The 23475-nt window shown below is 43.2% G+C and overlaps 1 protein-coding gene across 2 annotated transcripts; it reads right to left on the bottom strand.

The window, feature by feature from the left end:
* Positions 1-3103: 3103 nt before the first annotated feature.
* Positions 3104-16506, bottom strand: LOC115192726 (dihydrolipoyl dehydrogenase, mitochondrial-like). 2 transcript variants are annotated; one of them, XM_029751519.1, is made up of 15 exons: positions 16398-16506; positions 14047-14122; positions 13312-13391; positions 10818-10886; positions 10626-10695; positions 10378-10478; positions 9620-9763; positions 9412-9513; positions 8849-9039; positions 5751-5921; positions 4674-4863; positions 4269-4406; positions 4088-4177; positions 3677-3764; positions 3104-3284 (listed from the first exon to the last, which is right to left on the bottom strand). In XM_029751519.1, the coding sequence occupies exons 1-14, from the start codon at positions 16434-16436 to the stop codon at positions 3699-3701; spliced, it is 1527 nt and encodes a 508-aa protein (XP_029607379.1). In that variant the 5' UTR covers positions 16437-16506; the 3' UTR covers positions 3104-3284; positions 3677-3698. The 2 variants fall into 2 exon arrangements, with proteins under 2 accessions (XP_029607379.1, XP_029607377.1); XM_029751517.1 differs by having other exon boundaries at positions 3104-3764.
* Positions 16507-23475: the final 6969 nt, after the last annotated feature.

The following is a 23475-nucleotide window of genomic DNA, read 5'->3' on the forward strand; positions in this document are numbered from 1 at the left end:
GGAAGGAGAGTTGTATGTCATTGAAGCTCGTCTGGAGGTTAGTTAGCAGAGTGTCCAAAGAAGGGCCAGAAGTATACAGAATGGTGTCGTCTGCATAGCGGTGGATCAGAGAATCACCAGCAGCAAGAGCACATCATTGATGTATACAGAGAAAAGAGTCGGTCCGAGAATAGAACCCTGTGGCACCCCCATAGAGACTGCCAGAGGTCCGGACAACAGGCCCTCCGATTTGACACACTGAACTCTATCAGAGAAGTAGTTGGTGAACCAGGCGAGGCAGTCATTTGAGAAACCAAGGCTGTTGAGTCTGCCGATAAGAATGTGATGATTGACAGTCGAAAGCCTTGGCCAGGTTGATGGATACAGCTGCACAGTATTGTCTCTTTATCGATGGCGGTTATGATATCGTTTAGGACCTTGAGCGTGGCTGAGGTGCACCCATGACCAGCTCGGAAACCAGATTGCATAGCGGAGAAGGTACGGTGGGATTCGAAATGGTCGGTAATCTGTTTAACTTGGCTTTCGAAGACCTTAGAAAGGCAGGGTAGGATAGATATAGGTCTGTGGCAGTTTGGGTCTAGAGTGTCTCCCCCTTTGAAGAGGGAGATAACCGCGGCAGCTTTCCAATCTTTGGGGATCTCCGACGATACGAAAGAGGTTGAACAGGCTAGTAATAGGGGTTGCAACAATTTCGGCGGATAATTTTAGAAAGAGGGTCCAGATTGTCTAGCCCGGCTGATCTGTCGGGGTCCAGATTTTGCAGCTCTTTCAGAACATCAGCTATCTGGATGTGGGTGAAGGAGAAATGGGGGAGGCTTGCGCAAGTTGCTGTGGGGGGTGCAGGGGTAGCCAGGTGGAAAGCATGGCCAGCCGTAGAAAAATGCTTATTGAAATTCTCAATTATAGTGGATTTATCAGTGGTGACAGTGTTTCCTAGCCTTAGTGCAGTGGGCAGCTTGGAGGAGGTGCTCTTATTCTCCATGGACTTTAGAGTCCCAGAACTTTGAGTTTGTGCTACAGGATGCAAATTTCTGTTTAAAAAAGCTAGCCTTATAGCTTTCCTAACTTCCCTGAAAAGCCTAAAAACATCCAATAGTCAAAAGGTATATGAAATACAAAATGGTATAGAGAGAAAGTCGACTCGTCATAATTCATATAATAACTACAACCTAAAACTTCTTAACTGGGAATATTGAAGAACTAGTGTTCTGAGCAAAATACTTAAACGTTAGCTATTTACATGGCACATTGCACTCCCTTTCTTCTCCAACGGTGTTTTTGCCATATTTAAACCAAATTGAACATGTTTCATTATTTGAGACTAAATTGATCGTATTAAGTTCAAATAAAAAAGGGTTCATTCAGTATTGTTGTAATAGTCATAAAAAATGGCTGATTGATCAGTATTGGCTTTTTTTTGGTCCTCCAATAAAGTCGGTATCGGCGTTGATAAATCATAAAATCAGTCGAGCGCCTACTTCCGACTAACCATGTGCGACACGCACGTGCAGTTAAAAGCCTGCTAGAGTTAGCAGCAGGCAGATGAGCTGGAATGTGAAGCAAACTGAAGCTGGTTCGCTTTAGAAACCCTGAGTAGATCTATACTGAACAAAAATTTGAAAACGTAACACATCAAATCTAGTTTTATTGGTCGCATATGTAGCGAAACACTTGTAAAGTGTTAGTTTCATATGCACAAAAAGCTTATTTCTCTTTTAGTGAGCATTTCTCCTTTGCCAAGATAATCCATCCACCTGACAGGTGCGGTATATCAAGAAGCTGATTAAACAGCATGATCATTACACTGGGGCCACTAAAATGCGCAGTTCTCGCACAACGCCACAAGTTGAGGGAACATGCAATTGGCATGCTAAATGCCAGAATGTCCACCAGAGCATTGAATGTTCTTTTCTCTACCATAAGCCGTCGTTTTAGAGAATTTGCCAGTGCGTCCAACCGGCCTCAACTGCAGACCACTTGTAACCATGCCAGCCTAGGACCTCCACATCCAGCTTCTTTACCTGCGGGATCATCTGAGACCAGCCACCCGGACAAGCTGATAAAACTGGGTTTGTACAACCAAAGAATTTCTGCACAAACTATCAGAAACCGTCTCAGGGAAGCTCATCTGTATGCTCGTCGTCCTGACTGCCGTTTGGCGTCGTAACTGACTTTAGTGGGCAAATGCTCACCTTTGATGGCCACTGGCACACTGGAAAAGTGTGCTCTTCACAGATGAATCTGTTTCAACTGTACCGGGCGGATTGCTGATGTCAACGTTGTGAACAGAGTGCCCCATGGCAGGGTTATGGTATGGGCAGGCATAAGCTACGGCCACAATTACACTTTATTGATGGCAATTTGAATGCACAGAGATACCGTGACGAGATCCAGAGGCCCATTGTCGTGCCATTCATCCGCCACCATCATCATGTTTCAGCATGATAATGCACAGCCCCATATCACAAGGATCTGTACACAATTCCTGGAAGCTGAAAATGTTCCAGTTCTTCCATGGCCTGCATACACAGATGTCACCCATTGAGCAAGTTTGGGATGCTCTGGATCAACGGGCGTTTTCCAGTTCCCGGCAATATCAAGCAACTTCGCACAGCCATTGAAGAGGAGTGGGACAACATTCCACAATCAACAGCCTGATCAACTCTATGCAAAGGAGATGATTGTGCTGCATGATTGAAATGGTGGTCACACCAGATACTGACAGTTTTTTCAAATTTCCTGGGTAACTAAATTGCTGCATTTATATTTTTGTTCAGTGTAGCTTGCTTTTTAGGATACCCCTCAGGTTTGACCATTCTAGCCAATGAGAAGGCAGATACGCGTGTGAACAGGCACAACTCCAATAAAATAGTTTTTCCCAAGTTTCAGAAATTCCACGTGTCCACTTATTCCAATGCATTCGTAACAACCTGAAACTTATATTCAATCTAATAAGCCTCACGTAGCGACCAAATTCGACACTCATTGACTCTCCATACAAAAAAATTCCTCATGACAGATTAAACCCTTTCACTCTGATTTAAGATCCCTCTTTTGTTGCACTGAACACAGGAAAACACTGCACCAATGCGTCACACATCTCTAGAGTTCTGAATCATTACTGCATTTATTTTTTTTACAGAGGTCAGAATTGAGCAAAATTGTACACACAATGACAGTGCACAGCCATATTTAAATTCAAGTATTGCAATTCATACAAGCCAGTTGCTGCTTGGGCCTTTCCAACTGCCTTCTTTTGAAAAGCTGTTTCGTTATGCTTCAGTCTTTAAAAAAAAGAAAAGAAACTTGAGTCAAGGCTTATCTCTTATTGGTAAATACAGCAGTAGTCCAGCCAACCCATGACCATTCTCTGAAACTATGAATAATATACATCTGAGCACTGCACTAAGAAAGTGGTGTTGGGAAAATGCTAGATAGAGTAATTTATATAGCAGCGAACCATTCCAAGTAGAAAGTCAAGACTATTCTCCCGTCTGTTTTTACCACCCAAATCCCCTTTATTGAGAACATTTATATACCATATTAAAATGTAGTACACAATTTGTCTTTATGTATATAGAGTATCCCCCTGAGGGTGTCACGGTACATTATGTGTGCGTTGATTGTAGACAGACAATTCTGGGTTGGGGACGTTGTGGACAAAACGGTTATGTACATAGCTGTGCGGGCAAAGACAGTTAAAAGTTGATAGCTTTCCCGAAGGAGGCTGCAAGGTTAGCTTCTCTGAAGGCCTCGGACACAGTCTGGAAGAGAGGGGTAGATGGGAGAAGAGAGGGGTAGATGGGAGAAGAGAGGGGTAGATGGGAGAAGAGAGGGGTAGATGGGAGAAGAGAGGGGTAGATGGGAGAAGAGAGGGGTAGATGGGAGAAGAGAGGGGTAGATGGGAGAAGAGAGGGGTAGATGGGAGAAGAGAGGGGTAGATGGGAGAAGAGAGGGGTAGATGGGAGAAAAGGTTAGATTGACTGTTATCTTCTGACAGTTGGGTGGTATGGTTCCACAAAATGTGGATGCGTGTGCCTTTGAATGACATGGTTGAACTGCTACGATATGACAGTGTGTAACTCACGGGATGTGCGTGGCAAACTCTGGCAACGTCCTCGCAGGACGCGCCGTACTCCATGGCGAGCGCCGCCTCGTTGATTATCTCTCCTGCCCCCTAAACACAAGGGTCACCATAGTTAGCGTACAACTCTATACGTTATAGCCCAAATTCTCTCTGCTAAGGAGCCTGATGTGGCGTGACTCACAGAGCCCAGGATGTGAGCGCCCAATATCCGGTCGGTCTCCTTGTGGCCGAGGATCTTCACCAGGCCATCGGTGTCTGCGTTGGTTTTGGCTCGGCTGTTGGCGGCAAACGGGAACTTACCCACCTTGTATGGGATGCCCTGGGAAATAGAGTTTTACTGTCACGTTTCAGTGTTGATACGACATGTGCAATACTTTGTCTCCTTTAGGAGGTCAACAAATTTGGGGAAGGTATATCGCCACCCTGTGGCTAACTCTTACACCTGCAGGGATTTCAATGTAGTAACATTTTAGCAGCTGAAATCCAAACAAGTAATTTATCATTATATATAAAAAGCCATGTCCATTACTTAATTTGGTCAAAATTATTAGTCTTTATGTGGTGGGGTTGGTGTTGTGTGCATCACCTCCTCTTTGAGCTGCTCCTCTGTCTTCCCCACCCATGCCACCTCGGGGTGTGTGTAGACTACAGAGGGGACACAGTTGTAGTCGATGTGCACGGCGCCCCCGGCCATGCCTTCCACGCAGATGATGCCCTCGTCCTCCGCCTTGTGTGCCAGCATGGGCCCGGCGATCACGTCACCAATGGCATAGATACTTAGAAGGGAAAGATAACGTTTAGTCCTTTTTGAAAGAGATCTTGGTGAGAGGCGGTTGGAGTAGTAGGTGTATATTGAAAAAGTAGGCATTGAACAGTGTACAAAACATTAGGAATGTCTCTTTCCGTGACAGACTGACCAGGTGAAAGCTATGATCCCTTATTGATGTCACTTGTTAAATCCACTTCAAATCAGTGTAGATGAAGGGGAGGAGACAAGTTAAAGAAGAATTTTTAAGCCTTGAGACATGGATTGTGTGCCATTCAGAGGGTGAATGGGCAAGCCAAAATATTTAAGTGCCTTTGACTGGGTTATGGTAGTAGGTGCCAGGCGCACCGGTTTATGTCAAGAACTGCAACGCTGCTAGGTTTTCACATGCAACAGTTTCCAGTGTGTATCCAGACTTTTTTTTTTTTAAACCTCTAACTAGGCAAGTCAGTTAAGAACCAATTCTTATTTACAATGACGGCCTACCCCGGCCAAACCCGGACGACACCGGGCCAATTGTGCACGCCGCCCTATAGGACTCCCAATCACAGCCGGATGTGATGCAGCCTGGATTCGAACCAGGGACTGCAGTGACGCCTCTTGCACTGAGATGCAGTGCCTTAGGCCACTCGGGAGCCCTAACTTGACACAACTGTGGGAAGTATTGGAGTCAACATGGGGCAGCATCACTGTGGAACGGTTGACACCTTGTAGAGCCTATGCCCCGACTAATTGAAAGCTGTTCTGAGGGCAAAAGGGGGTGCAACTCAATATTAGGAAAGTGATCCTAATGTTTTGTACACTCAGTGTATATTACATAGACAAACTCCCACCACACCCCTCCATCTTGGAGGATGCTGTATATTACTGAGGTGTGTAGTGCTAATTTAGGTCTACCTGGGTACTTTGGTCTGGAAGCGGTTGTTGACTGGTATGCGTCCCCTGTTGTCCAGCTCCAGGCCCACGGTATCCAGGCCCAGGTTCCTGGTGAAGGGCCGTCTGCCGATGCACACCAGCAGCACGTCACACGTCAGAGTCTCGTTCTTCCCGCCGGCTGCCGCCTCCACACTGGAGACAACACACACGGTTTGGTTAGTGCTTGGTCATTAGGGATGTCCCTGGAAAAAAAAAAAAAATCTTGGTTGACAGGAGTCGTTTGTTCTTTCAACCAATCGATTGGTTGAAATGTGTGTATGTATATATACATACACACCTGAAGTCGGAAGTTTACATTAGGTTGGAGTCATTAAAAATTGTATTTCAACCACTCCACAAATTTCTTGTTAAACTATAGTTTTGGCAAGTTGGTTAGGACATCTACTTTGTGCATGACACAAGTCATTTTTCCAACAATTGTTTACAGACAGATTATTTCACTGTATCACAATTCCAGTGGGTCAGAAAGTTACATATACTAAGTTGACTGCGCCTTTAAACAGCTTGGAAAATTAGAGGCTTCTGATAGGCTAATTGACATAATTTGAGTCAATTGGAGGTGTACCTGTGGATGTATTTCAAGGTCTACCCTCAAACTCAGTGCCTCTTTGGCTTGACATCATGGGAAAATCAAAAGAAATCAGACAAGACCGCAGATATTATTTTTTTGACCTCCACAAGTCTGGTTCATCCTTGGGAAAAATTTCCAAACGCCTGAAGGTACCACGTTCATCTGTACAAACAATAGTACGCAAGTATAAACACCATGGGACCACGCAGCCGTCATACCGCTCAGGAAGGAGACGCGTTCTGTCTCCTAGAGATGAATGTACAGTGGGGGGAAAAAAGTATTTGATCCCCTGCTGATTTTGTACATTTGCCCACTGACAAAGAAAGGATCAGTCTATAATTTCAATGGTAGGTTTATTTGAACAGTGAGAGACAGAATAACAACAAAAATTAAAATGCAAATCATTTTATAACATTTTTGACATGTTTTTCTGGATTTTTTTCTTGTTATTCTGTCTCTCACTGTTCAAATAAACCTACCATTAAAATTATAGACTCATCATTTCTTTGTCAGTGGGCAAACGTACAAAATCAGCAGGGGATCAAATACTTTTCCCCCACTCACTGTATTGAAGCAATATCTCAAGACATCAGTCAGGAAGTTAAAGCTTGGTTGCAAATGGGTCTTCCAAATGGACAGTGACCCCAAGCATTCTTCCAAAGTTGTGGCTAAATGGCTGAAGGACAACAAAGTCAAGGTATTGGAGTGGCCATCACAAAGCCCTGACCTCAATCCTATAGAAAATTTGTGGGCAGAACTGAAAAAGCATGTGAGAGCAAGGAGGCCTACAAACCCGACTCAGTTACACCAGCTCTGTCAGGTGGAATGGGCCAAAATTCACCCAACTTATTGTGGAAGGCTTCCCGAAACATTTGACCTAAGTTAAACAATTGAAAGGCAATGCTACCAAATACTAATTGAGTGTATGTAAACTTCTGACCCACTGGGAATGTGATTTAAGAAATAAATCACTACTATTATTCTGACATTTCACATTCTTTAAATAAAGTGGTGATCCTAACTGACCTAAGACAGGGAGTTTAAATGTATTTGGCTAAGGTGTATGCAAACGTCAACTGTGTGTATGTATATATACACACACACCCTATGTTTGAATACAATCAACTATATGTAGGCTACTGAGCTTGTCTGATGCTTTAAGCACTGCGATTAAAAATGAAGACACAAATTACTAAAGCCAGAGATCAACAACCTAACCAGAAGAAAAAAACCTGTTCCCAACCTGCCTGCCTTAGCAGATTCCGCAGCTAAGCGCCTGAAGTTGCCGGTAATAGGCTACACCAGTGGTTGGCAACCTTTTCCATTTGGAATGCCAAGTTATCCTACCATTTCTAATGATCTGCATACCAGTTATGATATTCATATGCACATCTTCGTGGAACAATTTCATTTATAAAGTCTTCATATCTCAAAATCTATGTCATGTGGTTAATCAAAATTCTAAATGAAACAAATGTTTAAGTAGCTTCTATTGCCAATATGTAACAATAGCCTACAAAGCCAACAAATAAAAACATTGCAGCCAGAAAATATTCTGATAAAAATATCCTACAAATCACATTGACAGACACAGCTGTAGGCTATTTTGTGCAAGGGATAAGAAGTAATCAGATAGGCCTATTTTATGACGTTTCCAACAGATCAGAGCACAACATTTGTCATTTGTTTCCCTCTTCAGGCTGAGTGGTAATCGAAAAGGGAGAGCAAGCTAGAAAGATTATTCAAATAGGCTTCATTGAGGAACTATTGTCATTCTCAATGGACGTAAAAAGACTTTACTTGCTGTTTGAGGCGAAGAAAAACTTTCTTTGAGAAGCTCCACAGTGATGTTGAGTTGAGACAGTCAGAAATAGTATCAGATCCCCAAATGGGCACATTTATAGGACTACATTTGTGCGCAGGCCAGGTAGACTAGTCCTACTTCTATATGCGTAATCACTGCGTGTCCTTACTCAAGATTGTCTTTTGTTTGGTGCGCTCCTGTCAATGAATAAATTGACAACTCGTAAATGGTATTAAATAAACAAAAACTTTTAGCCTAGGTTATGAGCTCTGCAAACAACATGTTCACTCTTACAATGACAATGGTAAGGCTTTATTAATAATATATTGAATGCATTAACAAAATGTACTGTAACCAAACAAGCATTGTAGATTAGAAATTATGGTAAATCTACTACTGGTGATACTGTTGTGCCATCCCTGCGGCCTCCATAGTGGATTAGTCCACTCAGACAGGTGTCTCGTGTGCCATAATTGTTTAAAATATATTTGCCACTGCTCAACAAAAAAAGAATAATCTTGGTCGGCCAACAGCCTATTGACCAAACAATGGAACTGTCGACTAAATGGGGTCAGCCCTTTAGTATGACCTAATGTTTAACCAGAAACTTGCAAGCACATTCATTTCAGTGACTTAGTTCATTCAAATCCACACACACACACTCCACTGGGGGATGGAACTCACGCCACGTCGATCTGGCCGTCGGGCCTCTTGGTGGCGCCCATGACTTTGGTGCCCAGCTTGAACTTTATGCCTTGCTTCTGAAGGATGCGTTGGAAGTTCTTGGAGATCTCCATGTCAATGCCCAAGCCGCCCACATGGCCCAGGAACTCCACCGCTGTCACCTTGGAGCCCAGACGCTGCCACACTGACCCCTGGTGAACAGGAGGCCAAACAGGATGTTAGACTGGACCCTGGATATTCCCTAAGAGATGCCTGTGGGGAAATCTGCACAGAGTGATCTGGCAGCTGGAGGGTTACTGGCTTCAATATCCCTGTATACTACCTACCACCGTTGTGCCCTGGAGTAAGACACTACGTCTAAGTGCTCCAGGGGTGTTGCTCTGCCGCAGCCTGTGATGAGTGTCAGTGTTGGGTACTGAGACAGCAAAACACTTAAGTACATCAGTGCAAATGGACAAATAAAGCAATTATTATATGGACACTTACTCTTTACAGACCATGCTGTAATCCTGTGTGTGTGTGTGTGTGTGTGTGTGTGTGTGTGTGTGTGTGTGGTCCCTCACCAGCTCCACCCCGATGACTCCGGCTCCGATGACTATGAGATGCTCAGGCACCTTCTTCAGGTCCAGTGCTCCAGTGGAGGACACCACCGTGTCCTCATCAACCTGACAGCAGCACAGGGGGTTAGGAGAGTTAGTTGTCCTTGGCAAAGCCGTGTCCTAACATCTGGTCGCCTGCTACAAACTACTACTAAAGAGTACAGTAACGTACCTCGATCCCCGGAAAGGGCGTGACCTCGGAGCCAGTGGCAATAAGGATGTTCTTGCTGTTGATGACCTGCATGCTGCCGTCCTCGGCCGTGGCCGTCACCTGGTTCTTGCCCGTGATCTTCCCATTGCCGTTCACGTGTGTCACCTGAGGAGAAACCGCCACATTACATCATCAGTTACATCATCAATTAAAGACGGGGTCAAGTTCACTACTGAACCTGTAACACAAAAAAATACAGAGGGAAGCATCAAAACAGCCTGCTTTGGTATCAAACTGATGGATTCAAATTACAAGTGGGTTTAAGACAAAGGACAAGTCCATTGACAATGTAATACCCATAGAAGGTAGTGTCCATTCAAAGAAGATAGCAGTTTTGACTGTCCTCTGTTTCAAGCTTATCCCGCTGAGGCGAAATCTCTTGACGCAAAGCTGAAGGAGCTTAGTCATACTCTTGCTGTCAGGGGTTTTGGTGGTTATAAAAGGATAGAACGTGGGTTGAACTTGAAATGGAGTTGATTTCAGCATGCTATTTGGAGCACGCTAACAGGTTCTACCACTCCCATTGTTTTGCATGAGCTAATGCAACACTGTCTGACCCATACTAATACCATACTGACTAACTAATCTGATGCTGACTGGCAGGATCCCTATATTAGTTGCCAATTATCCAAAAAGTGAGCTAAATTTGTCTAATTTGTGAACTAGGTCTATCATTAACAATGTAAGTAGGGAGAGACTGACTGTAGGTAAGGCCTCACCTTGTTCTGTTTGAATAAATGTGCAATGCCTCCTGTCAGTGCTTTGACTGCCCCGCTCTTCTGTGACATCATCTTCTCCAGGTTCAATGTGATCCCCGAGACTGGCACAGACAGAGAGAGACAGAGGGTCAAGTAAAGTTCATAACTGGCATCCCTAAAAACTCAACAAAAGCCTGCACACCATTCAGCTCTCTAGGCCCAGGGCTGGTGGTGACCACTGCTTGAGTCTAGCTGATGTTAACTCTTACTTTCAATGCCCCTGCTTTCAAAATCCTTGCCATTGGCCTGGTGGTACAGGTAGGAGTTGTTCAGCAGGGCCTAGAACGTGACAGGAGAAAACAGACGTTCTACATTCATCCTCAACTCACAGATGAAGTTGTGCAGTGTTGCACATTAACACCCAGTGAAAGCTATATAAACTCCTGATTGACAACGTTTACCTTTGAAGGGATACAGCCGACATTCAAACAGGTCCCGCCTAGGGTGGGATTCTTTTCCACACACACAGTCTGTAAAGTAGAAAACGTAGTTTAACAATTCTCACAAGATGGGCATCACTATTAAATAGGCATGAGCCCAAATTTACTCCTTGCGCTTCGTTCACTCCATAGTGATCAGAATTAATGGTTAGCCTAGTTAAAACCAAATTGTATTTGTCACATGCGCCGAATACAACAGGTGTAGACCTTAGTGAAATGCTTACTTACGAGCCCCTAGCCAACAACGCAGTGTCAAAAAGAATATGGATAAGAATAAAATAAAAGTAACAAGTAATTAAAGAGCAGCAGTAAAATAACAATAGCAAGACTATACACAGGGGGGTACCGGTACAGAGTCAATGTACGGGGCACCGATTATTTTAGGTAGTATGAACATGTAAGTAGCGTTATTAAAGTGACTATGCATAGATGACAACAGAGAGTAGCAGTGGTGTAAAGAGGGGGGGGGGGCAATGCAAATAGTCTGAGTAGTCTTTTGACTAGATGTTCAGGAGTCTTAGAGCTGTTTAGAAGCCTTTTGGAACTAGACTTGGCGCTCCAGCACCGCTTGCCGTGTGGTAGCAGAGAGAACAGTCTATGACTAGGGTGGCTGGTGTCTTTGACAATTTTTAAGGCCTTCCTCTGACACCGCCTGGTATAGAGGTCCTGGATGGGAGAAAGCTTGGCCCTAGTGATGTACTGGGCCGTTCGCACTACCCTCTGTAGTGCCTTGCGGTCGGAAGCCGAGCAGTTGCCATACCAGGCAGTGATGCAACCAGTCAGGATGCTCTCGATGGTGCAGCTGTATAACCTTCTGAGGATCTGAGGACCCATGCCAAAATCTTTTCAGTCTTCTGAAGGGGAATAGGCTTTGTGGTGCCCTCTTCACGATGGTCTTGGTGTGCTTGATCATGTTGAGGGAGAGTTTGTTGTGGCACCACACGGCCAGGTTTCTGACCTCCTACCTATAGGCTGTCTCGTTGTTGATCAGGCCTACCACTGTTGTGTCATTGGCAAATGTAATGATGGTGTTGAAGTCGTGCCTGGCCGTGCAATCATGAGTGAACAGGGAGTACAGGAGGGGACTGAGCACGCACCCGAGGGGCCCCTGTGTTGAGGATCAGCGTGGCGGATGTGTTGTTACCTACCCTTACCACCTGGGGGTGGCCCGTCAGGAAGTCCAGGATCCAGTTGCAGAGGGAGGTATTTAGTCCAAGGGTCCTAAGCTTATTGATGAGCTTTGAAGGCACTATGGTGTTTAACGCTGAGCTGTAGTCAATGAATAGCATTCTCACATAGGTGTTCCTTTTGTCCAGGTGGGAAAGGGCAGTGTGGAGTGCAATAGAGGCTGCATCATCTGTGGATCTGTTGGGGCGGTATGCAAATTGGAGTGGGTCTAGGGTTTCTGGGATGATGGTGGTGATGTGAGCCATGGCCAGCCTTTCAAAGCACTTCATGGCTACAGACGTGAGTGCTACGGGGTCGCTAGTCATTTAGGCAGATTACCTTTGTGTTCTTGGGCACAGGCACTATGGTGGACTGCTTAAAAGATGTTGGTATTACAGACTCACAGGTAGAGGTTGAAAATGTCAGTGAAGACACTTGCTAGTTGGCCAGCGCATGCTCTCAGTACACGTCCTGGTAATCCATCTGGCCCTGCGTCCTTGTGAATGTTGACCTGTTTAAAGGTCTTACTCACGTCAGCTGCGGAGAGCGTGAGCCCCATCATCCGGAACAGCTGGTGCTCTCATGCATGTTTCAGTGTTATTTGCCTCGGAGCGAGCACAGAAGTAGTTTAGCTCGTCTGGTATGTTCGTACCACTGGGCATCTTTCGGCTGTGCTTCCCTTTCTAGTCTAATGGTTTGCAAGCCCTGCCACAGACGACGAGCGTCAGAGCCGGCGTAGTATGATACAATCTTAGTCCTGTATTGACGATTTGCCTGATTGATGGTTCGTCGGAGGGAATAGAGGGATTTCTTAAAAGCTTCCGGGATAGAGTCCCGCTCCTTGAAAGCGGCAGCTCTAGCCTTTAGCTCAGTGCGGATGTTCCCTGTAATCCATGGCTTCTGGTTGGGGTATGTACGTATGGTCACTGTGGGGACGACATCGTCGATGCACTTACTGATGAAGCCAATGACTAATGTGGTGTACTCCTTCAATGCCATCGGAGGAATGCTGGAACATATTCCAGTCTATGCTAGCAAAACAGTCCAGTAGCTTAGCATCTGCTTCATCTGACCACTTCTTTATTGATCTCATCACTGGTGCTTCCTGCTTTAACTTTTGCTTGTAAGCAGGAATCAGGAGGATAGAATTATGGTCAGATTTGATAAAAGGAGGACGAGGGAGAGCTTTGTATGCATCTTTATGTGTGGAGTATAAGTGGTCCAGAGTTATTTTTCCTCTGGTTGCACATTTAACATGCTGATAGAAATAGTTAAGAGTTAGCTTTACCTTGAAACCAAGTTGGGCTGCTTTGATTGCGGCAACATATCCACCAGGACCAGAGCCCACCACTGTGACATCAGCATCAACTGTAGGAGAGCAAAGAACATGTTTATCAGAGGGGCAACAAGTTAAAAAGAGGCACATACTGGTATTGCATTCACATTGTGAATATGTTTGCATACAGTTTGATAAGTGCAGTGCAGCTAATTATCTAGTTGGACATTGGATTGCCTGGAAACCCAACAGTGAATTGCATAGAATTTTAGGTCAGGGCGAAATTAGCGTTTGAGTCAGTGACGTTCTCTCCTGACCTCTACAAGCCTGAATGTTGAATAAAATGATATTTTAACGTACTTTACCGGTTGTCCATGTGGATAGTCCTTTTGGCGGTAGGAATGTGAGACAATATATCTACAGGAAAGTATAATTACATTAATGTTTGAAAGCGCAGATAGTGCTTCAGGTGATAGAAATCATAAAGTACTACCTACGCTTTCAAACATTGTTGTAATTATACTTTCCTGTGGATATATTGTCTCACATTCCTACCGCCAAAAGGACTAACCACATGGACAACCAGTGAAGTACGTTAAAATATAATTGTATTCAACAGTCCAACTTGTAGAAGTTGAGAGAGGAAACTTTCCTGATTCAAATGCTCATTTCTGCCAGATGTAAAATTCAGTGCAATTCAACATCAGGTTTCCAGGCAAGACATTGGAGTGATAAATGTTGACTTACTTTGTGCTTTGTCAGAGTATGTTCTGACAGAGAGAACAGTTGCACCCTGGAGCCTATTCGGTAGTTGGTGGCTACGCTGTATGTGATAAGAGAGGATAAATTGGCACAATCAGCAATCAGAAAGATTTTACTATAATGTCAGCATGTGCTGTAGGTATATAAGCTCTTCTGTGTGACCTGCTGTTGTCATCCATGTCGTGTAGTCAGTATAAAATTATGGTTATCTTTTTCTAACTCAGTGCTCTAGAATGAGAAATTCCTGTAAAGAAAATGGGTAATAAAATCTTAACTTCAACAGATAGCAAGTGTTAAAGATGAAAACAAGCTACTGTAGTGAGAATCAAGTATTGATCAAATATATACAGTTGAAGTTTACATACACTTAGGTTGGAGTCATTAAAACTCGCTTTTCAACCACTCCACACATTTCTTGTTAAACTATAGTTTTGGCAAGTTGGTTAGGACATCTACTTTGTGCATGACAAGTAATTATTCCAAAAATTGTTTACAGATTATTTCACTGTATCACAATTCCAGTGGGTCAGAAGTTTACATTCACTAAGTTGACAGTGCCTTAAACAGCTTGGAAAATTCCAGAAAATTGTGTCATGGCTTTAGAAGCTTCTGAAAGGCTAATTGACATCATTTGAGTCAAATTGGAGGTGTACCTGTGGATGTATTTCAAGGCCTACCTTCAAACTCAGTGCCTCTTCACTTGACATCATGGGAAAATCAAAATAAATCAGACAACACCTCAGAAAAACAATTGTAGACCTCCACAAGTCTGGTTCATCCTTGTGAGCAATTTCCAAATGTCTGAAAGTACCACGTTCATCTGTACAAACAATAGTACACAAGTATAAACACCATGGGACCACGCAGCCATCATACCGCTCAGGAAGGAGATGCGTTCTGTCTCCTAGAGATGAACGTACTTTGGTGCAAAAAGTGCAAATCAAGCCTAGAACAGCACTCACTTTAGACCTCCTCCTTTTCCGCAGCAACCAATGATCCGGGTCAACAGCATCAATGTGCCAGTGTAGGTTCCGTCCCGCTCTTCGCCCCAACCTGGGCTCGAACCAGGGACCCTTGCACACATCAACAACTGACACCCACGAAGCATCGTTACCCATTGCGCCACAAAAGCCGAAACCCTACTTCAAGTCTCAGAGCGAGTGACGTCCTGATTGAAACGCTATTAGCGCGCACCACCGCTAACTAACTAGCCATTTCACATCGGTTACAGTCGCAAATGGGTCTTCCAAATGGACAATGACCCCAAGCATACTTCCAAAGTTGTGGCAAAATGGCTTAAGGACAACAAAGTCAAGGTATTGGAGTGGCCATCACAAAGCCCTGACCTCAATCCTATAGAACATTTGTGGGCAGAACTGAAGTAGTGTGTGCGAGCAAGGAGGCCTACAAACCTGACTCAGTTACACCAGCTCTGTCAGGAGGAATGGGCCAAAATTCAGAAACGTTTGACCCAAATTAAACAATTTAAAGGCAACGCTACCAAATACTAATTGAGTGTATGTAAACTTCTGACCCACTGGGAATGTGATGAAAGAAATACAAACTGAAATAAATCACTACTATTATTCTGACATTTCACATTCTTAAAATAAAGTGGTGATCCTAACTGACATAAGACAGGGGATTTTTACTAGGCTGATGTTAAATGTATTTGGCTAAGGTGCGTGCAAACTTCCGACTTCAACTGTAGCTAAATGTACTGAGTTAGTTAGCTAACAACTGTGCTCAAATCTAATTTGAATAGCTACATAATGAATCAAATAACTTTACAAATCAGGTTGAATGCGCAGTCTGAGTCACTGATGTACCATTGGATGCAGTCAAAGCAGAGGGCAAGATGGTGTTCTTTACATCCACAAACAAGCCCGCGAGCTTGACAGCCAGTCGGGCATGAGATGTCAACTTCGACATTCACGATGGGATGCTTGTTGGCTAATGGTACTTAGGTAGCTAGCTAGTTAACGTTACAGTAACGTTAGCTTGATTGGAAATGTATGATTTCGTAATGACATTAGCTTATGAAAGCAATTTAAACCTAATAAGCAACAATGTTAGCACATGCAACACACCAAGGCTCGCTTGGGCGGGCTAGAAAGAGCGAACTAGCTAACACTTCTAGCCAATTTAGAGTTCTAGTACTCCTAAAGATAGGCTAGCTAGCTAATGAAGTAATGGAGGGGTTTAGTTAGCAAGGCCTGGACTCCATAAATCACGTTGAAAAACTACCAAAGTAACTCTACAAGTTGTCGCTTTTAGTTCTATTTATTTCGGACAACTTGAACTACTAATTGGCATGTCATTATTTTTTTCCTTACCGTTGCCAGAGTGCGATATACTTGATTCCAGCTCTGCATTTTGTCGGTGTCCCTTTACAGGCTGCGTAACCTACAGCAGGCGGATCATCCAAGGACTCGCGAAATTGCGCTTGCGCAGTAACAATCCAGGAAACGCAAAAACTGCCGGTCGTCCAAACAAGCGTTATAGAAATATTTCACCCTTAAAAACTAAAATAGTACCGAGTTAGGTAGGAGGATTTAGAAATGTTGTAAACCGTGATTGACTACACACTCCAGCACAGTAGGTGGCGGGATGCAGCTGTAACGTTGGTTAGCGGCCGCCATCATATCACAGAAGAAAAATAAATTAGACAGAACAAATGAAAGACACACCCTCGTTCACTTACCCCCACCTTATGCCTTTGGGGGATCCCCGTCACCATCTTGGGGGCCGGTCCAAATGACTAGCCAAGCAAGAGAAGTTTGCAACGTGAGCCCCTCAGCCATCGTTTTAGTCGAGTTTGCGAGTCTCCAATTATGTTCACTACGGGGCCTGAAACTCCCCGTAATTCACTGGTCACCCCAAAAGCCAATTCCTCCTTTGGCTGCCTTTCCTTCCAGTTCTCTGCTGCCAATGACTGGAACGAACTGCAAAAAGCACTGAAGCTGGAGACTCATATCTCCCTCACTAACTTTAAGCACCAGCTGTCAGCAGCTTTACCGATCACTTCACCTGTGCATAGCCCATCTGTAAATAGCCCATCCAACTACCTCATCTCCATACTGTTATTTATTTTGCTCCTTTGCACCCCAGTATCTCTACTTGCACACATCTATCACTCCAGTGTTTAATTGCTATATTTTAATTATTTTGCAACTATGGCCTATTTATTGCCTTACCTCCCTTATCCTACCTCATTTGCACACACTGTATATATACTTTTTTCTACTGTATTATTGACTGTATGTTTGTTTATTCCATGTGTAACTCTGTGTTGTTGTTTGTGTCGCACTGCTTTGGCCAGGTCACAGTTGTAAATGAGAACTTGTTCTCAACTAGCCTACCTGGTTAAATAAAGGTGAAAAAAAATGCGACGATTGTATATCCGCTAGAAAAGTCCGCCAAAACTTAAAGACAACATCAATGGAAAAGTCAACATACAAGTGTAAGTAAAAACTAATGTAAACAGGTTAGAAATTGTGCTACTAATGCACATGATGGCACAAACACGTCTCATAAAAGTAAATGTTTTTGTTTGGTGAGCTTTTGGAAATTGTAGAAATAAAACATTTTCCTTCTTCAGATGTTCCAGCTAGGCAGGCTAATTCATTTGTTAGCTATCATACAGTAGGCGTATATTAATAATTATATAGTCAATATAAGTAGACATGCAATCATAATTGACTGGAGTGCATATAAAGCACCCACAAGCTACCGGTAGCTGAAAACACAATCATCTCGGGATGAATGAGTATTGAATTTCCAGGCAAGTGCGGTCCATTTAATAATCATTCCTTCCTCCCTTGCTCTGCAAGTGTATACTCGTCAGACGTCATGACACGTCATCAGAAGTGTCTACTTAATTTGAGGGCTGAGGGGATAGGGTGTGTCTTTTAAGTGTTTGGACAGTTGCCGATTTGTGTCTTAAACAGCTGTAAAGTACTACCTAAGTAGTTTTGGGGGGTATCTGTACTTTACTTTTGACATTTTAGACAACTTTTACTTAACTACATTACTAATGAAAATAATGTACTTTTTACTCTACATTTTCCCTGACACCCAAAAGTACTCGTTACATGTTGAGTTGCTTAGCAGGACAGGACAGAAAAATGGTCCAATTCACTCACTTATCAAGAGAACACTGGTCATCTCTACTGCCTCTGATCTGGCAGACTCACTTAACACAAATGCATTGTTTGTAAATTATGTCTGAGTGTTGGAGTGTACCCCTGGCTATCCATACATTTTAAGATCAATACAATTGTGCCATCTGCTTTGCTTGATATAAGGAATTTGAAATTATTTATACTTTTACTTTTGGTACTTAAGTATATTTAGAAGCAAATAATACTTTTATTCCAGTAGTATTTTACTGGGCGACTTTCACTTTTACTTGAGTAACTTTCTATTAAGGTATCTATACTTTTACTCAAGTATGACAATTTGGTACTTTTCCCACCACTGGTCTTAAACATGAATATAACTTACACATCAGAGTGTTAATGCAATAGGCATATTAGCTACCTGGCATAGAATATTGTCTATCCTAGATAGTATTTTAGACAAAAGGCCTTGAGATGTCATTGTTTTTCAATCAATCATGAAGGTTCTCAATGTAACTGTGTGTTAACCTATTACTGTCACATTTCTAATATGCTTGTGATTTGTCCATGGCTGTGGCCAGTGTTCCTGTAAGCCTGGCTTTGGTGGTAGAATGTGTGAACAGTGTTGGGGGAAGCTACTCTGAAAATGTTGTTTATCAAGCTACCAATTACTTCACACTGAAAGAAGTTAAGCTACGCATAAAGTACATAAACTTAAAGTAGCTAAAGTTACTTTGAAAAAGTAGTTCACTACCTCAACTACTTTGTGAACAATTATCATATGTAAATCTGAAATATCACAGAATACAGTACAAATTGCAAAAACAGAGTCAGATGTTAACAAAATTAGTAATGTAGCCTATTAAACACAACTGTTTGAAGTGCGTATTATGCAGGTCTGATGCTGAAAAAGGAAATTCCTACCAACTTTACTTTAGCCAAAGAAGTAGTGTTTAGTTAGCTACACCGCTACATGGAAAAACAGTAGTGTGTAGTTCCAGTAGTTAGCGACACCGCTACATAGTAAAACAGTAGTGTGTAGTTCCAGTAGTTAGCTACACCGCTACATGGTAAAACAGTAGTGTGTAGTTTCAGTAGTTAGCTACACCGCTACATGGTAAAACAGTAGTGTGTAGTTTCAGTAGTTAGCTACACCGCTACATGGTAAAACAGTAGTGTGTAGTTTCAGTAGTTAGCTACACCGCTACATGGTAAAACAGTAGTGTGTAGTTTCAGTAGTTAGCTACACCGCTACATGGTAAAACAGTAGTGTGTAGTTTCAGTAGTTAGCTACACCGCTACATGGTAAAACAGTAGTGTGTAGTTTCAGTAGTTAGCTACACCGCTACATGGTAAAACAGTAGTGTGTAGTTTCAGTAGTTAGCTACACCGCTACATTGCAAGAAAGTAATGAACTACTGAAAACACTACCAATATTTGAATCTAGTTCAACTACCACCAAGCTACTGCAAAATGTAGTTGAATTACTAGTTGAACTACATGTAGTTCACTACTCCCCAACACTGGTTGTGAATGCAGAGCTGTTCTAGGAAGACCCTGAAGTCAAATGCAACGGTGTCTTCTTCGATGAGGTTTAACGGTGGTTGGCATCCAATAAATGTTACATTACTGCCACCAACTAGACTGGGTTATAAATCCCTTACACTTTGCATGGAAAAAATAAACAAATACCCATCCATCTAACCCTACACTCATTAAAAACCTACCAACCTATTCCACTATTTAAACCTATCTAGTCCTACCTCAGGCCAACGGCCTGGAAGGACAGAACACCACCACTCAACACACTCTGTAACTCTTCTGACGTCAAATCTCGTACACCCAAAAACGTATCTGCAGCTCCTACCACAACCTCTATTTTCTGTGACTTACATCCCTGCATTACAGTTGATAACCATTGCTATGAACGCTAAAACGGCAATCTTACTGAAGCATATATAATTCTGAGTCGCACCAAACGACATGCATCACAAACACCGGGAATCTAACCCTTCTGTTGGTCCACTTTCACATTTACCGCTACCCGAGTAATCACTCCTTTCAATGGCACCCTTTTCTTCAGAGCAAAACAAGTTACAGCTCTTGTCCCCATTCGTATGGCGAGGAGCACAAACGATTATCACAAGACCACTTCGGGTTACCTTCACCGTTTCCACAGCACCCAATTCTGTTTTCACCCACACTGAAACCACACACTGTATGGATCAGCCAAAAGGCATGGGTTCACTTTCTCTAGAAATTTCACTCCTACCGTCAAACACACCTTTATCCTGACCATCGGCGCAAGCCTTAGGCTCAGAACTTCACCACACCTGCCAGCTCCGATAATTCACCCTCATTCACTTCCATTTCGTCTCCAGACCTCGGTTGGCGTACGGCTCACTCTGCTTACACTTCCCATCATTCTTCTTTGACAAACCATCTCTATTTTCTTTCTGCCATCTTCAACTGATTCAAGCTCACCGTCTTCCTCCCTTACTCTCTTCGACCTCCTCCGCTTCTCCTTTTCCCTCCATTCCTCCTCCGTATTCCAAGTATAGTCTCCTTATGATAATATTGCAACTGCAATGGTGAGTTCGCACATCTTACTATATTGTATGTGCATGCTGGGGTGTTTTTTTGTTGAGTTTGTGTGAATTTAGAAAGGAATCAAATTGATTGCACTCTCTTGTCCATTATTGCTGAGTTTGAATGCGTTCAATTAATGCATGAATGAGAATATGAGATTACCAATGAGTGATGTTTGTCCTCCATATGTGTTTATTTGTATAGACTTCTCAAGCACTAGCCCAAAAGATACCTTTGTAAAAACCACACGCCTGGTATTGTGATTGACTGCTGAATAACCATGTCACAAAAGTAACAGATCAAAAAAGAGCTGCCTTTTGAATTCCTCCAGGTGTCCAGACCGTGGGCTACTCAGCATTGGCCCATGTCCGTCTGACATCACAGACCGTGTTAACCAGTTTGAATGGTCACTGCTGCTGCAAGCTGCTCTGTTTCTGCCTAAACTCACTGATTGTGTGTCCAGAGAAAAGGGTCTATCTAGGGGGATGCTGACTAGGCCTGAATGGGGCACAGCAGGAGTACTCCCCAAACTCAGATTAACTCGGCGGAACCTGTTTTAAAGGTTGCCGTGGGCCCAGCGGTGGTGGCTGTGTGTGTTTGAATGTAGGCAGTTGACAGTGAATGGGACTGAAGTTCTGTTGCCATGGATTCAGTTATACTCTGTGTCACTGTCAGAAGACCTCATAGCGATTATTTTTAAGTGGAGATACATTCGCTATACAAGATATCATCTTTGTAAAACTAGATTGTTAGCCTAATTGAGTTCTCATTGATTATAATGTTTATGCCACTGTGATGTATGATTATGTACCAGTGTTATATCTAGATACATATTTATTCTTGGCCTAAATGTAGTTTTGAACATTGCCATAGTAATACAGTATGTTTGCCTTGATTGGCCTCAAATTGTATTTTGGTAAAGTGACCACTAGATGGCACTACTTGTATACATAGAGGTACAGCCCTAAAACTTATGTACTGTACTGTAAAACATCTTCTCATCATTCCATGCATGGACCCCAAGGAGAGTGAGTTGGGGGAAAGTGAAACAGATTTGCAAAAAGTTGTACAACCATTTTGAATATTTTTCATATCACAATCTATATTATGGCAGCTGAGCCTTTGGGCCTGTGGGTCTATTCAATGTCGGAGTGTTTTTTGCCACTCCTCTGTAGTTTTCTCTCTCAAAATATTGTCTAAAAAACAATATCTAGGTCAAAATTGACTGAAACATCTCAACTATAAATTTTCCACTTCCCTTTGCCAAAAGTATAAATTATGCAAGAGTTTGGTTCCAAGAAGTCATTAATTATTGAAGACCATGTGCTACCTACTGCTGTTTGTGTGTTGATTATAATTAGCATTTCTTGAAAAGTTACACTTCAATGAGAGCCAATTAATTCTACCTCGTGATCCTTACAGGTCTTGAACCAACGACTTTGGCTTTGCAAGAATCATGCTCTTGCTAACATACAGAACACCCAAAGCCAAAGTGCTTATTTAAGTGAGTGTTTTTAATGTCTTTCAACTACCCCTGTCAAGGAATGTTAATAATGCCTTTATCATCTGAAATGCAGACAGACACATTTATTTAAACAACACGCTCAAAGACACACCCAAACACACAGAGAAGGCTGCTATTAAAGTTAATTGTGTGAATTTCAAGAGCCAGCATTCATGTCTTGTCTCAAGTTTTTTCACGTGCTCTCCAAAACAACCACCAAGCCCAAAATAAGTCCACTTCCAACACGACATGAGTAAAACAAGCCTTCTAGAGCCATCCATTTGGCAAAAGACTGCCACTTGTGTCTTGGTTACACTAAAGGCCCCTATCTACTACAGCCTGTACTGTTCTCTGAGATGGAATAAAAGTAAAAGAGAAAAGGGGTCTGATTAAAAAGGGTGCCTTTTGATTCCCGGTGCAAAACAGCCCTGTGCAGATGCACGGGGATTAGGCCCTAGGACTATGTGACTCCCCTTTTTACCCATTCCAAACCCCCCATTGTTGCCGGGCAGCCTTGGGGTGGTAAGCTGCTGGCTTGCCAGTGGGGCCCGTTGTACAGTGTGACAATGGATCACCCCCCAGCCTAGACTGAGGATGTGATAGGGGAGCTAATGTCACCCCATGCGAGGCACAGGGTGGGGTGGGTAGGATGGGTGAGTGTGTGTGTGTGTATGTGGAGGGGAAGGGGTAATCAAATAAAATGTTATTAGTCACATGCGCCGAATACAGTGAAATGCTTACTTACGAGCCCCTACCCGACAGTGCAGTTTAAAAAAATACGGATAAGAATAAGAGATAAAAGTAACAAGTAATTAAAGAGGAGCAGTAAAAAATAACAATATATACAGGGGGGTGCTGGTACAGAGTCAATGTGCGGGGGCACCGGTTAGTTGAGGTAGTATGTACATGTAGGTAGAGTTAATTAAATTGACGTTAAAGTGACAATGTTCAGGAGTCTCATGGCTTGGGGTAGAAGCTGTTTAGAAGCCTTTTTGACCTAGCCTTGGCGCTCCAGCCCCGCTTGTCGTGTGGTAGCAGAGAGAACAGTCTATGACTAGGGTGGCTCGAGTCTTTGACAATTTTTAGGGCCATCCTCTGACACCGCCTGGTATAGAGGTCCTGGATGGCAGGAAGCTTGGCCCCAGTTATGTACTGGGCCGTTCACACTACCCTGTGTAGTGCCTTGCAGTTGGAGGCCGA

Source organism: Salmo trutta, chromosome 4, assembly GCF_901001165.1.
Source record: "Salmo trutta chromosome 4, fSalTru1.1, whole genome shotgun sequence".
NCBI lineage: Eukaryota > Metazoa > Chordata > Actinopteri > Salmoniformes > Salmonidae > Salmo > Salmo trutta.

Excerpts from the sequence above, each read along its gene's own strand:
- LOC115192726 (XM_029751519.1), bottom strand. The coding sequence starts at position 16,436 with ATGCAGAGCTGGAATCAAGTATATCGCACTCTGGCAACG. Across the intron at positions 4,407-4,673 it reads AGGAGCAGCTCAAAGAGGAG|GGCATCCCATACAAGGTGGG; the intron begins GTGATGCACACA and ends TCTATTTCCCAG. Across the intron at positions 3,765-4,087 it reads GAGTTTGCCACGCACATCCC|ACTGTGTCCGAGGCCTTCAG; the intron begins GTGAGTTACACA and ends CCTCTCTTCCAG.